The 14,550-nt window shown below is 38.4% G+C and overlaps 1 protein-coding gene and 1 long non-coding RNA gene across 2 annotated transcripts in view; one reads left to right on the forward strand and one right to left on the reverse strand.

Moving 5' to 3' along the window:
* Window positions 1-9,467: 9,467 nt before the first annotated feature.
* cebpg (CCAAT enhancer binding protein gamma) lies at window positions 9,468-12,788 on the reverse strand. The gene is made up of 2 exons (XM_039657388.2): window positions 12,655-12,788; window positions 9,468-11,462 (listed from the first exon to the last, which is right to left on the reverse strand). Exons 1-2 carry the CDS (start codon window positions 12,769-12,771, stop codon window positions 11,079-11,081), a joined length of 501 nt encoding a protein of 166 aa, XP_039513322.2. The 5' UTR covers window positions 12,772-12,788; the 3' UTR covers window positions 9,468-11,078.
* A 58-nt stretch (window positions 12,789-12,846) lies between these two features.
* Window positions 12,847-14,550, forward strand: part of LOC148998451 (uncharacterized) — a 77,221-nt gene continuing 75,517 nt past the window's right edge. The window contains exon 1 of the long non-coding RNA XR_016159774.1: window positions 12,847-12,935. This is a non-coding gene — a long non-coding RNA (uncharacterized LOC148998451). The remainder of the gene's footprint in view (window positions 12,936-14,550) is intronic.

Consider the following 14,550-nt stretch of genomic DNA (forward strand, 5'->3'; position numbering starts at 1 on the left):
ACTATTCAATAACGCGATTAGAACAAAGCACTTAAGAATAAATAACCTACTACATCAGCTGAGGTAACTTTATCAGGATTCATATGATAGTATTATTCCTCACAGTGCAGCAAGACGAGGCAAAGTACAAGATTCTTATTAAACTGGATGTTTTATCCAACTGAAGTTTTCATGGCTTGCTTCACCATTTGGGTTTGAATAGTGTGCTCTCTCAGTGGGCGTAGTCACATTAACATGTCATATGCTATAATTAGCTGAAAGGAGAAAAACTGACATCTCTCTCTTTTCATACAGATTACATGAACTGAGAATTTCAGCTTCATAACGAAAAATCTGGCCTGCCTGGACAAAAGTTGACTGAGTTACAGTTCATCTTCAGAAGCGTTTCAGAATGAACTTCACTGAAAGAGAGAAGTCAAAATTCGCATCATGTTTTTTTTTTCTTTATTTGACAAAGCAGAACACTTTTTTATTGTATCAACAAAAGAATAGACACTTAACAGGAGTTAATGATGTACACTTATATGTAAGATCAAAATCAACAGTAATTTGAGTCTCTTTTGCATATAGCGCGGGAATTGAAGATCGGATTTATATCAGTTTTGCAAAAACACATTTATGTGGCCAGGTGTAAATGGAATCGTTTTGAGAAATCCGAAATCCAAACTTTAGATGAGGGAATCAATATCATTTTGTGATGATATCGTCCGATGTACACCCCTACTATGCATGTCGGCAGCTATGAAGGATCTCTCTGTAAGGGATGTTTCTGAAGAGTCACTCTGCAGTCATCCATTCCATAAAAATTTGCACATAAACCAGTAAAGCCATGGGAAGAAAACAAAACAGCATAGTGAGAATACTAGCCTCAAACACATATACCGGTCTCTCTCCGTTACACACACACACCATCAGGAAATGTGGAAGGCTGCATGGTGTATCAAAACTCTGTATCGTGTGTGATGACATAAAATCTGGAAAAGTGAAAAGGCACAAAAAAATGTTCCCTCTCTCTCGCCTTATCTGACCTGTTGTAATGAGGCTGAAAGTTCTTGGCACGTGTGCTGTGCTCAGTCACAGCTGACATCTCTGCGGCTCTGTTTTATGGTGAGATTGTATGAATAAGAGATTATTGAAACTAATATCCCTTACTTTATGCTAAATTATAAAAACCATTAGGGGGCTTTGGTTCTTAAAAGACACACAATAAAATCTCTCTCTATAGGGCATGTTTTCCAGATGTGCTGCTGCAGGACGTTTCTCGCCAAGTTCTCTGAGGAGGTTTACTTTAAACAAACGTATCTTGGCGTGCTCAGCAAGGGAAAGGAGGGTGATTTTACAAAAGGTTCATCGCTCATTTTTATGTGGAGGTTTTGGATGCTTTCGACCGTCCATCTGTTAGGAAACGTGCAACACGAAGTGAAACATAATGTCAAGTTTTGCAGTTTGTGGGAAAAATATATATTATCCTTTTCTGCCGTGGAAAATCTGTATTATGATCATAACTTGTCTACTTTCCATTAAAACTTGTATGCGGAAACCACTGTCATTCATTTATGAATACCAAAGACTGTTTAAACTGCAGTCCAGACCATAATTGTGACATATGGCGCCATTAACGATTGTCAAAGCAAAACATGTGCTTTTTTCTAACAATGCAAGTAAATCAAAGAAATCCCTCTCTTAATATTAGGCTTGAAGAATTGAATAGCTGAATGAGGTTCCTTGAGCACAGATGAGGTGATTTAAAGTGTTAAGTGGTGTTTGAACACAGTTGTGTGATATGCAGAAGATAGAATAGGAATCTGATATGCTTGTTTATCAGGGGGAGGATTCTGCCAGAGACACCTGGCAACCAAAACACCATGGCCGGCCAATGACCTTCTCCCACGCGGGCTAACAGCCAATTACATCGTCCGACAGGGGCCAACAGCCAATGACCTTTTGTTGACCAGCCTGAACCAGCCAATGAACTTTTCCATACAGTTAATTAATTATTAGCCAACAAGCCATTCTACACACAAGGTTGTGTATCAATTTCCAATTCACACATTTATCAAATTAGTAAAGCAAAATAAATAAATTATACAGGGATTTTACCGCATTTAAAAATAAATAAGTAAATGAATAAATAATATCAAGAAATATATTTCAAGTCAAGTCACCTTTATTTATAAAGCGCTTTTAACAGTATGGATTGTTTCAAAGCAGGTTTATAATTGAAATTACCATAACTGATTGTTTAGGCCATGGGACTTCCCGACCAAAAAATGTTGTGGGCGGAGTTCGGGCTGGCATCCAGGCTAACATTTTCAATCTGTGTCAATCTGTGTTCATTTTGACCACGAACCATGCGCTGTCACTTTAATTCAGCGTTTGCAGCACAGCAGAAATAAACTCGGTGCGAAAACGATCTCTGCACTGCTGTATCACCGCACCTGGAACTGATCGACGGACTGCATCCGCGTGCAGTGTGAAAGCTCTAACCTGTTAACATGGGTACGTAAAAAAAGTATGCACCGCATATGCACTGCAAGCGGAGTATGTGTAAAACGGGCATTAGATTCTGTCAATTTTTGCCGCTTTGCCGCTTGTAAATGTGACAGATCGTTGTAACACCTACGTTCAAGCGGTACGTGAACTGATCATGTAGTAAATAAACACGAATGAACAATGGGTATGTTGAAAGAGACAGTACAACTTACCGAATGTGTATATTATCCTTCATACATAATTTTGATCAATCAGTGTTTTTCAACCGTGGAAAGAGGTCAATAAATCCGCTGGAGAACAGTACATTTACCTCAGGGAAGTAATTTAATGACCAGCACATTAAAAAAAATAGCTGGACACCACTTTGACAGCCAGGCATTGAGTGGGGACAGTCTAATAACCATCTCATCACTCCTTCGAACAGGAAAGGGGTCAAGAGCAAATTACAGTGTCTGACATACTTACGAGTTCACACACCTCTTTAATGTTAATTTTGGTGATCTACAACTGGCGAAGTCAAACATCATTAGTGCCGTAGTGAATAATAATCTTAGAGAATTTACGATTAGCATTAGCCAGCACTTTTAAATTTGCTTTGATGTCAGGTGACCAACCAAGAGGTATACATCATAATAAATCAAGAGGAAGTGGTTTCAAAGGACAATAATAACTACCATATAGCATGATTTTTTTTTTTTTAAATTTAAATGCAGTTTCTTTGTCAGGCATTCAAACACAAACATGTATAAGGACAATTAACATCACAACAGCTCCTAATATATTGAATAAATAAACAATGTTGAATCAGTTTACACTAAACACCCTCTCAACTACTGTTTGGCAACATGTAATTGAAACAATTTTAACCTACAGAATGTAAATAAGAGTGTGAGGTATGAGATTGACAGATTCATTTGTTGTATAGCGATGGGTAAATGCTGTAAAGCAGTAAACAGGGGGATAACAGTGTCAGTCCAGTGTTAGATAAAGTTAAGCCTGTTGGTAGGAGGATGTGGTGGATGATATTAATGAGCATATTAAAACAGGAGATGGAGAGAGAGGCAACAGAGTAAACAGTCTCAGCATAGCTGAAATTCCTAGAGTAAACCCACTGAGTTCCACTCCTCTACATGAATCAGATCACTGCAGCTCCAGCCCTATTTGTTCTCTGCCTCCCTTTTACAAACCATCTGCAGTCTTTTACGGGGATTAAGATCTGCACTCATTCATAGTTCAAGAAATCAACACTGTTCAGAGGGGAAAAATACCCTAGAATGAAATATTAAGCCATAAATTTATGACTTCTGACTTTAACCTTAAAACACCCGCTTCTTTTTTAATTAACCCTTAGGAACTGCCTTTGTGGTGTGATAGAGTACTTTAAGCACATGGCATGTGTTTCAACGGTTGACACCATAACTTAAAGTTCATCTATTCCAGTCTACGTGATGGATGTAAACAGTCCATGAGGATGAATAAACATTACTTAATATCAGTTTTGTTGAGTGCAGTGGAGTTGAGCCAAGTTCATCATGGTTCTGCTCAGTTCAGTTGGACTGGACTGAGTGCAGTTAAGCAAAATGGAAATGTTACGTTGAACTAAGTCATTCTGCATTTCCCAGAAGATCGCAGAACCATTACCACAAATGGATCAACTTAGCTCAATATAATTTGGAGAAATGCAGCCCAGGTTACATATGTTGGCTGGCAGTGTTGGGCAAGCTAAGCTACCAACGAAATCATTATTTAAGATAAGCTGACAGCTGTTGTATAGAGAAAGTTCCAAATTACAGCCAACTACAAAGTATGTGGAAACTAAGGTAAACTAAAACAAGTAAAACTCACAATTCTGAGAAAAGAAAAAGAATTTGACTTTATAACTCACAATTATGAGTTTATATCTCAAGGAAAGTCATAACAACACTATATAAACTTATGATTGCGAGGAAAAAACTTAGATAAAAAACCGAGATTATCTTTTAAAGTGTTTTATTCCATGGCGGAAACAAGCTTCCATACTAAAGTGAGTATTAAGTACTAAAGTGAGTTCCATACTAAAGTGAGTATTGAGTATTCTAGAGGAAAAAAGTGATTAAAACTGAAAAATATAGAATATTGTTAAGCACAAAGTATCTCATTCACTTGAAACAGAACAGTTTAAATGCCTGCTGTTTTACCTGATTTTTTTTGTATGGGTGAATATTACTGAATCCAACTAGTCGATTTGATCATGATCATAACGATCAAACCAAGATTTCAAACCAAATACAATGGTTAAGTTTCTCAACAATGCCTTCTGAAGGCAACTGTGGTGGAACAATATAGCTTATTTGACAAAATAATCAATGATTTCATTTTCCATTGTCAATCACCAATGATTCATCATCATCAATGATTTCCATTGTCAATAGAATTTGTATGGTACTCCAAGGTACTTAAAAACACCATGGTATCAATGGAAATCCAATGTTATTGTTTGGTACAGTGTTTTTATGTACAGAGTTTCAGGTGCAGGTTTGGTTTAAAATGATTAATGAGCAACATTTCTTTTCTTAGTTTTATGGAGTGAGAAACCACACCTAATGATTCAGTAACTGTCTCTGAAATCACCCTCTATACCACATTACTCCAATAATAGTCCCCTTGAAGTGCAAAATGAATGGGAGTCAATGGAGCAAGACGGCTAAATTTGTCTCTTTCACCGACTGCCATTGAGACATCTCAGATTTGAATGTAGGTTCAAATCTGAGATTTCAGATTTGATTTCAGTCAGGAACGATTGTTGTCAGGCACTTAGCTTCACGGTCTTATCTTGTGATACGCAGCATGGGACTGTGAGACGTAACCGCCACCATCTGGTACCTATGCAAGCATCAGCTAAGGATGATTAAAGTGGTACAAAAGATCAGTCCCCATACATTCTCTGAGTCGCACCCTGCCACTGGAATCAAGGAGCGGGACATTCCTGATTTGGTGTCTACACCTAGAACTAGGTGTGGGAGACGGGTCGTGAAACATGTAAGGTTGAACCTATATGTGTGTGGTTTACTATTGCATTATAGTTACAAATGCATTGCCCACTTAATGTTGAGAAAAAATTGTTCGAAATATGAAGACATGTTATAATTATTTAGTAGTAGCCTAGTCCATAGTAGGACAAAATATATACTATGGAAGTCAATGAGACCAGAAACTGTCTAGTTACTGATATTCTTCTAAATATCATAAAATCGGCTTAATGGATTCAAAAACGGTAAAACTCACCTGCTTAACTCTAGGGTAGTTGTGAAATGAGCCTGTTTCCCAAAAAAGTGGAGTATCCCTTTAAGGGGTGTCTAAAATAGTGGACATTATCGAGTGTGAATGTACAACCGATGTAGCTACACACAACCATAGATATAGCCTACAAAGATGCCTCATTGTCTGTCGTTTCAACGAGCCGCCATCATAGGCCGCCATATGTAAACCCAGGGGATTATCACGCTGATACGTAGGACTTCCAGATTCAGTGATCTTTATGCACTGCCACTTCCGTTGAATCACCGATCTCGCTGGCGAACTGATGACGGACTGCACTAAGTTTATTTATAAGGCATCCCTGGTAAATTAGTCTGATTCACTAAAGTGCCGGCTGCAAACAAAAGTGCTAACTTGTTTTATTTTAAAGTTTTAATCCAGGGCTGCGTTCAGCCCGGACAAAATTTTGCACAGCGTTTTTTAGATGCGTTGAACACCCCGTTCTGATGACGCAAGAGTTGCAACTATGGAGCCCGATAAGGCCATTCTCTGTGTTCTTTGAGAAGAATTTTCAGAGCCTGATGAAGTCAGTATAAATATGTGTTTAATATTACAAAATATACCCGATGTTACAGTAACTGCACCTGCTGCCCAGAACACAAGAGAACATCCCAATCAAGTGAAGGGATTTGTGGAAACTGAAAGCACATATCTTACCTAATTCAGACTAAAACACATTCTGTTTAGCCTCACACACTAACTTTATTTGTATTTCATAATGATTTAATAACCTATTTTCTTTCGCATTTTTAGGAAAAGCACTTACCATTTTTTTATTTCTTGTCATACACTTGCAATGAAGCTAAAATATATAATAAACTACATCATGTTGATATCCTATATTTTTTTTTACAATAAACACATAATATACTCAGTTGCATATAGCGATCTGCATTGAACAGATTTGTAAATTATTTTCCTTAACCCATTGTGCGAGTTCACTTTAATACCGCATGCTTTATAAACATGTTGCTGCTGATTGGATTGCACTTCTGACACACCCACCAAACGAGAGAAAACGTCAAACCCCGTTGCACACCGTTTCCTGGAAACATGACGTTCAACTAGGAAACCGTAGCAAAACGTTGCGCACCGTTTTGAACTTGAACGTGCCCCAGTACTTCCTTATACTCAATTCAGTCGGGAATCCATGAAAACTTATGTAGGGTTGGCATTGTTGGTTAGATTTACAAAGTGGAACAGAGCAGTGACATATATTGCCTTCGTCTCAGCCATTGTTGAACTGTGTCGGAAGTGGACATGCACAAAGTTGACAAATCCCGCCCACGAAACCCGGAAGCGTGATAATCCCCAAAAATCTTGCAGTTTTTATTTTATTTATTTTTTTTAAATGTTTAACCATTTATAACACTATAGTATTGTATTACTTTGGCTTTGTATCAAATTAAATAAATAACTAGTTAACGGTGCTGAGAAGGTTCACTCGGCACAACCCTCACAGTGCACTCCGAGTGAATTCCCATGTCTCGCCAGAGGAGAGCGCTGCAGCTAAATCACATCATCCATCCATCCATCTTCCCAAATGCTAGTGCAATGTGGCTACAGCGAAATATCATAAAGGTAAATTCCTTTTTAATTGATTATTCAATTGTTAAATTAAGGTTTATTCATAGTTTCCATGCCAGAGCTCGAGATAGGCAAAACAATTAAGGGGTTGAGGGTCTGTCGAAATAAACTTCCCTTCCCGGGCAAAACAATTAAGGGGTTGAGGGTCTGTCGAAATAAACTTCCCTTCCCTTGTTTACAAAGTTGAACACACTTCAACATGGTGTTGGTATTCATTCCCACTGAGGGAAGTGTTTAGGGAAGTGTCTAAAAGTTTTGCTTTATTGGTTTTAAAGAATTAGGCTACAACTACAGTCATTGAATAAACAAAAATAAGACAAATAGCTGCTACATAAAAAAAAAAACAGTGACAAACTTAGTTGAATAAAAACTTCTGAACTTATTTCCTCCAAATTTACATTTATGAATAGTAAATTTAGCTAAAAGAAGTGTGTATGGCTAAAAGCAGCCCATGATGTGACCGCTTAAGGGTAAAGAACCAACTCAAAAGAGCGCTTCCTTTTTGAATAGGCCATTGCTATTCTAAACGGCCGACAAAAAACGGTGGGTATCAGACATAGGCTATTTGTTGACAAAGTGTTGGAAAATGAATAGTCATCATGTTATGCTACTGAGAGTCACTGTTTGTAGTGAGGAAACTGCCCAAAGATGATTTCTGTAAAATAGTTTATGTGGCACATTCATTTATGTCTATCGCCCCCTGTATAACAGTAGACTTTATATTAACCTAATGGTGTTTACAAAAAGTAGATTTTAAAAATATAAGGGTGTGAGCATAACATGGAGTTCAAAAATGTAGACACAAGCATAAGGAGCTTGAGGTTTCAGTACCCCTGAGAGCCTGAGAGCAGAGAGATCTGTCGGATGATACTGTCAGCCAGTTATAGATTAACTAACATATGGGCTGTAGATTATTACAGTAACCTCAGCAATGAAAATGTACCACACTTTTGAATCAGCATTTTACTATCTCTTGTCTCTAGCCATTTGCCAGCTGGAGTGACATTAGTGTCTGTGACCTTGAACGCTTAAACCTGGATAGCAAATGCATCAGCTTGTTGCACTAAAGTAACCTGTTGGCTGTTACGGTGAGCTTTAAGGCCTAGAAATGCAGTGCAATGGAAAATATGTACTTCCGCTGGAATGACAGGGCTGTAGAGATAACTTAGTGCCTAAAATTCATATCACTATATTCATCACATATAGACGAAAGAGAAATATACTCTAGAGAGAGAGAGAGAGAGAGAGAGAGAGAGAGAGAGAGAGAGAGAGAGAAGTTTATAGGAAAAATAAAAAAGGGGAAGGAGAACAGAGGCGTGGGTTGTATGCAGGACTTGGAGTTCTGAGTCCTTCCTCTCTATTGGGACACTGTGCCTGTGTTCCAATACATGTCATACATCTTATCTCACTGAACGGTATGCATTCACATGCATGCACCTATAAAAGTACAGAGTCCAAGTACAGAATGACACACCTTTTCTATGTCATTCGGAACATCAATAGTCAGTTGTTTTTGTTTTTTTTTTGCAATGACTGAGGTTCGGTTCCCCTGGGTGCTAAAACACATAAAGGGTTAGTTCATTGAAAAATTAAAACTCTTTCACAATTTACTTAATGAAACCCTCTAGTCATTCCAAACCTGTATTTTAATTTTCCTCCAGTGGAACAGAAAGGATTTTTTTTCCCTCAGCAAATCTAAAGTCAACGGGGTCCAATGTTTTTTGGCAACAGCATTTTCGTGTAAATGAAAGGCCAAAAAGTTTTCAGTTGAAAACAGAGTTATGTAAACTGCTCCCAAATCTGGCATTTACAACATCGATTAAATGTTGTAAATGTAACATTAAATCCTAGATTTTTGTGATTTTTTTTTTTGTGTGATAAGGACGGAATGGAATGCATTTTGCTTAAATAGCAGCAGCTCTTAAGTTTGAATTGAGTTGAGATTGAGAGATGTTGAAAAGCATACCACGATTTATGTCCAGTTCCATTGACTGCAGTAGGACACTGTCCACTGCAGGCACCTCAGCTGACTTGGTAAATGAATGTCCAGGTTTTGTGCCCCTCCTCACAGTTAGCACAAACACAAGGAATGTATTTTGTATTCAATTTTAATTTACAATGCACAAAAACCCAGTACACATTATGTAAAAAAGCAAGTTGCCCAGCAACCCTCATACTTAAGCAAAATATGCCAATCAAATATTCATGAAATATTGACTTTAGTCTCATTTTTAAGAAGTTTTACACAATAGCTTTATTTTAGCCCAACCTGATACAACAATACAAAAGTATGCAGTCGCCGATTCGGTATTCCTCTATAGAGCATCATTTGTAATTAGTTGTTTAAATGGTTCTAATCATGCATAGCCTTTCATGCTTTCTTTTTTTTGTTTTTGTTTAAATGTTTAAAACTTCAGGTATAGAAAATGAAAATATACGTTAATTAAAGATGCTTCAGACATCTTAACGAGATTGCCTTGTCTTTTCTTATCCTCCCCTTTTTACTCTTCTCTTAAACATCGTAAAGGCTGTCTGGTGAGGCTATGACATATAGCCTGAGGTACAAAAGTATATCTACAGCGACTCCAAGAACACACAGCTCTATGAGAATCAATGAGGGCAACTGTCACGTGGCTATTCCATTAACTTTTAGTAACACCTGCTGCATATGTACAGTCAAACATATTTCTCTGAGACTGGTCAGGGAAACAAAATAGCAAATATTTGATGTAGTCAGATAAAAAGCTTCTTCGGATAAGTTACTTTTCAATATAAATAAATATGGGGCATGTCAGGTGATTGATGACTTGAAATTTTCAGCACCAGTCATTCCAAATCCTATCTTATCTGCTGCATCATCCACAGTATTTACACAGACACAAAAGTTGCTGTTATGAAATAAGTTTGTGTTAATTTAGCTACCAACATCCTAACACACAGGCTAGAGCTAATATTCTACTCTATCTTTCCTTCTCCACCCTTGTCAGAATTGGAGGCTTAACTGTAGGGATTTAAGGACTACTGGTAATGCAGATACTGTCTGGAGTCTGATGCAATATGTTTTGTCTGTCTACAGTCTGTTACCATAGATACAACAGTGTAAGACATGGTCAACAAGTAAAGAGTTTGAATCAATCCAAGCTGACAGGTAAAAAAGCAGGAATACAAAACAGCTACTCTTTGCATTTGGAGATGTCCTTACTTCATCAAATTTTTGCTAGCCCTAATTCCAATTGAATCCTATCGTATTGTCAGACATTAGAATGGAGTGATTGAACACATTTACTATTATTTACAGTCAACTCTTTGTGACCAGCTTTGACCGGATTTCAAAATTGTCTACCGAGGAGCTTTCACAGTCCTCTAAGATATTGCAAAGTTTCAAGACACTGAAACATGGTGCTCTGCAATTGAAAGGTAGTTATAAAAAATTATCTCCAGCACATCAAATCAGAGTGTGGTTTGGACTTTCTGCAGTTGCTATGGCCATAATGTCATAACATTCTGCAAAAGATACAATACGAGTGAAAAAGAAACTGAATTTGAGTGTACAAACAGAAGTTAACAAGTTAAGCACTGCGGACAGTACACACTCCAGGACCAGAAGGGGAAGAAAGCATAATACGATTAAGTAAAATGATTTGCCTAGAAAGCCTCCACACAGCGCACAGCATAGCACACTGCAAACCAATATAAGGCCCTCACTGGCTGCCATTACTGCTGCTGTTGTTGTTGTTGTTGTTGTTATTGTTGCAGATGTCTCCAGGGCCTCCACCAGAAGCAGGGTTGTCTGCGAGATTGTGAGCATGCTCTAGAAACAGGTCTTTGAGCACACTCAGTTCTTTGCTAAGCAATTTGATTTTGGCCTCCAGTCTCTCGTTCTCCTCCTTCAGCTCATTGACGCGCTGTTGGGTGTCTTGTGCCTTTTGCTTGCTGCGCATGCGGCTCTTCTTTACAGCCAGGTTGTTGCGTTCTCTCCGTTGGCGGTACTCGTCGCTATCTTTATCCATACTATTCTTTTTCATCTTGCTGGGTGGTGTAGCCTTTCCCCCACCTCCGGGACTCACTGGAACTAATTGAGGAACCTGTCAGAATTATAATAATGTCACACATAGTAATAAGAAACAGCATATCCAGTGTATGGCTAATTTGTGGTTTTGACTAGTGCTGGGCAGTATGACCAGCAAAATCAGGCCAAATCAGGAGTTTTAAACGGCTTTCAAAAGCAAACTTTCTGGAAAAGTTTGCTCCGGCTGGTAAACACCTTCGAACTCCCATTGGTGCATGGCACCAATTACGTAATAGGTAGGTATGCACTAAGGGTCCGCCTTCTTTCCCATGGAAATTCTTCTCTGGTTTAATTTCTTCTGTTGAGTCCATCAAGGTCAGACATTCGCGGGTAAAAACGCTAACACAGTGGAGAGTCGCTTTATAGTAGAAAATGTGAATAAAGATAAAATGTAGCGCTTTTCATGTTTAATATGGGTTTAATATGTTTAAGATGGGCTTTTAAGCAATCTATTGTATTAAGTGCTATATAAATAAACGTGACTTTCTTGGATTGCCGAATTGCTGAGCTAGTGCAAATATCCACATTGCTTTGAGTTTGATCAGATGCTTTTCTTATGCTTTCTTTAAAAGATATTTACATATTCATCTTACCGTCAGTGTGGGTGGTTGCTGTATGTTTGCTAACAGTATATCACTGGTCACGTAATTCGAACTTCTTTTTTACCCCTAAACCAAGAACGAAAGTATATCGTGAGTATAGCGGGCCTTAAGAGCTGCACGAAGAGCTTAAGAGCTTTTTCGCAACCATTTAGTCCACTTTAGACAAAGTTCACATGAATATCCACCAAGATGGGCAATTTGACATGATTTTGTGTGTATTTTGGCCACGTATGCTACAGAAGAGAACTGATTTCGGAATCATATGGTTTCCGAGAGGCTGCTTCCTGTGCGCGCGAGTACTTCGCTCTTTGCATTTAATTTAAACATTACGCATGATGTCACACATAAAACAGTTATGTGTCCAGTCTACTTTTTGATGTCTGCGAAGACCTAAAACTTGGACTTTTTTTTGTAATCTTTTACAAATGTAGGGCCTAATTTAAAAAAACTAAAACATTTGTAATATTTTGGAGTATGAAAATCATGCAGTTATAATGTGTTAATCATACCATGGTTTAAGCACTGCAAAGCTTTAATCTTGGTTTTGAAGAGTCATTTATATTCATAAATGCATGGGTGAATAGATTAGCTTGTTGATGTGTGTACCTGCTGTAGTCCTGCAGCTCCTGCGGGGTTAAATGCACTATTATGAGGCTGATTCTGTATAACACTGACACCGTTCTGATCTGTGCTGGATATCTTCTGTTGCAACTGCTTGTTCATTTGGATCCACTTCCACTGTCTTTCTCTTAGCCTCTCCGACCTATGCTGTCGGGCTTCGCAGAGCTGGGGTTGGTGTTTGCTGGTATTGTGTGAACCTGGATGCCACAAAATGCAGCCGTGTGCCTAAAAAACCAGACAGAATGGAGAAAAAGAAGTTATACAAGGTACTCTGCACACATCAGCATCATTCTCCATCACACTTATACATATTTTGTTGGCACACAATCCCCACCTGAACAGATGCTTAACGCAAAACGCAGTATTTCAGCAAAATGCTGCAACACCTGAAAGTCGGGTCAACCGCTTGTGCTTATCCGTTAGCATTATGTTGTTGCAATCCGACTGTGCCATGTCAATGTGCATATGTGGCAAATTTTCTTTCTCTCATGAGCTCGAGCTCAAGTGTTGCCCGCGGTTGCATCATCGCTCGCGCTCCCACCCGCTCCTTTTCTACACGGGAGAAGGGAAACTCCGTAGTCATACAGAACTATGTCGAGCTAAAGTTAACATTTTAAACAAACATCAGAGTAGTGACGAAACGGTAAAGAAAATGAAAGTTTATTAGTTAACATTTTAAAGCCAGAGAGTGTTTTGAGTCATGAAAGGCTGGTTACATCATACACGGAACTGTGGGAGTGAAGGGGAATACCGCTGACTAGCTTTCAACAACAGTATGCCTAACTTACATAAAAAATGGCAGCAGATCCAGTAAATCAGTATTGTATTCTAATAGCGTTGAACCATGTACAATGTTGTTACAAATGTCACTTTAGGGCTAACCTAACGTTTCGTGCGTCCGTAGCCAGTGGGATCAACTGCAGGTTAGCAGGTTGGCTAATAGTTGGCACATTCCTAACCATGACGTCAGGCCTCGAACAATGAACTTGAGAGCTCATACAGGCTTGGTTTCTACATTAAAAGTTACGCAAACGAATAATAACGATTCGCCTTCGATCGCGATCATGTTTAATCGTCGGTTATGAATCTCTAGCTTGCCTCTAGATCCGGAAGTTAAAGCTATTTTGCAATCGAGTGAGCGGCACCGATCCTGTTAGCGAGCCATCGGTTAATTGATAAAAAAATACATTCGACTGTCTGTATCGCTATCTTACAATATCCCGCAAAAACTTACCTTGAAAACGTTCCAGGTTTACAAGTCACCCACTTGAGTTAATAAAGAATATTGTCCTCTTTGTTCACTGAAAAATAAGCACAGGTTGAGGTGTTATTGTTTGGTAAAGCGGCGCTTGGGAGTATTGCGAAATCTTGTGACCATGTAGGGAAATCTGCTCTCGCAACCAATCAAATCAGAGGGTTAGGAGACGACGAAAGTACTCTTTGATTGACATGTCCCTAAACCAATCAGGCTGCATTTCTCGGTTTGGGGCGTTTTCATGCGGTAAAACATTAGATCTGCCAAGAATACTAAACATAAAGCTCGTTTCATAAAGCTGGTGAAAATTAGGATTATTTAAAGGAAGTATTTTCAAAGATTCTTAGAAGCGAGAGCCAAGCTAAATAAAGTTATTATTGGCAATACTCAAGTTTATAATTTTGCGCTGGTAGCTTTGGACATATAACTTAGTCTGGTAAATTCTTGCATTTTCGACTTCTGGAATTTGTTCTGATTGGCACTCCACCAACAAATGAAAGTTGACTTGTTAAGTCAGATAAAATCTTGTTATGTTAATGGATAAGTCTTGTGTTTGGATGTCTCGCATTACTTAAAGGCTCAAATTCGAAATTGCCCTAGATCATCTTGTCCTCCAAAATAGACTA

The sequence above is a fragment of the Pimephales promelas genome, chromosome 1 (assembly GCF_988280905.1).
Source record: "Pimephales promelas chromosome 1, fPimPro1.hap1.1, whole genome shotgun sequence".
Taxonomy (NCBI): Eukaryota; Metazoa; Chordata; class Actinopteri; order Cypriniformes; family Leuciscidae; genus Pimephales; species Pimephales promelas.

Coding starts and splice junctions, on each gene's coding strand:
- cebpg (XM_039657388.2), bottom strand. CDS start 12,771: ATGAACAAGCAGTTGCAACAGAAGATATCCAGCACAGATCAGAACGGT. Junction 11,463..12,654: donor GAGCTGCAGGACTACAGCAG/GTACACACATCA, acceptor TAATTCTGACAG/GTTCCTCAATTAGTTCCAGT.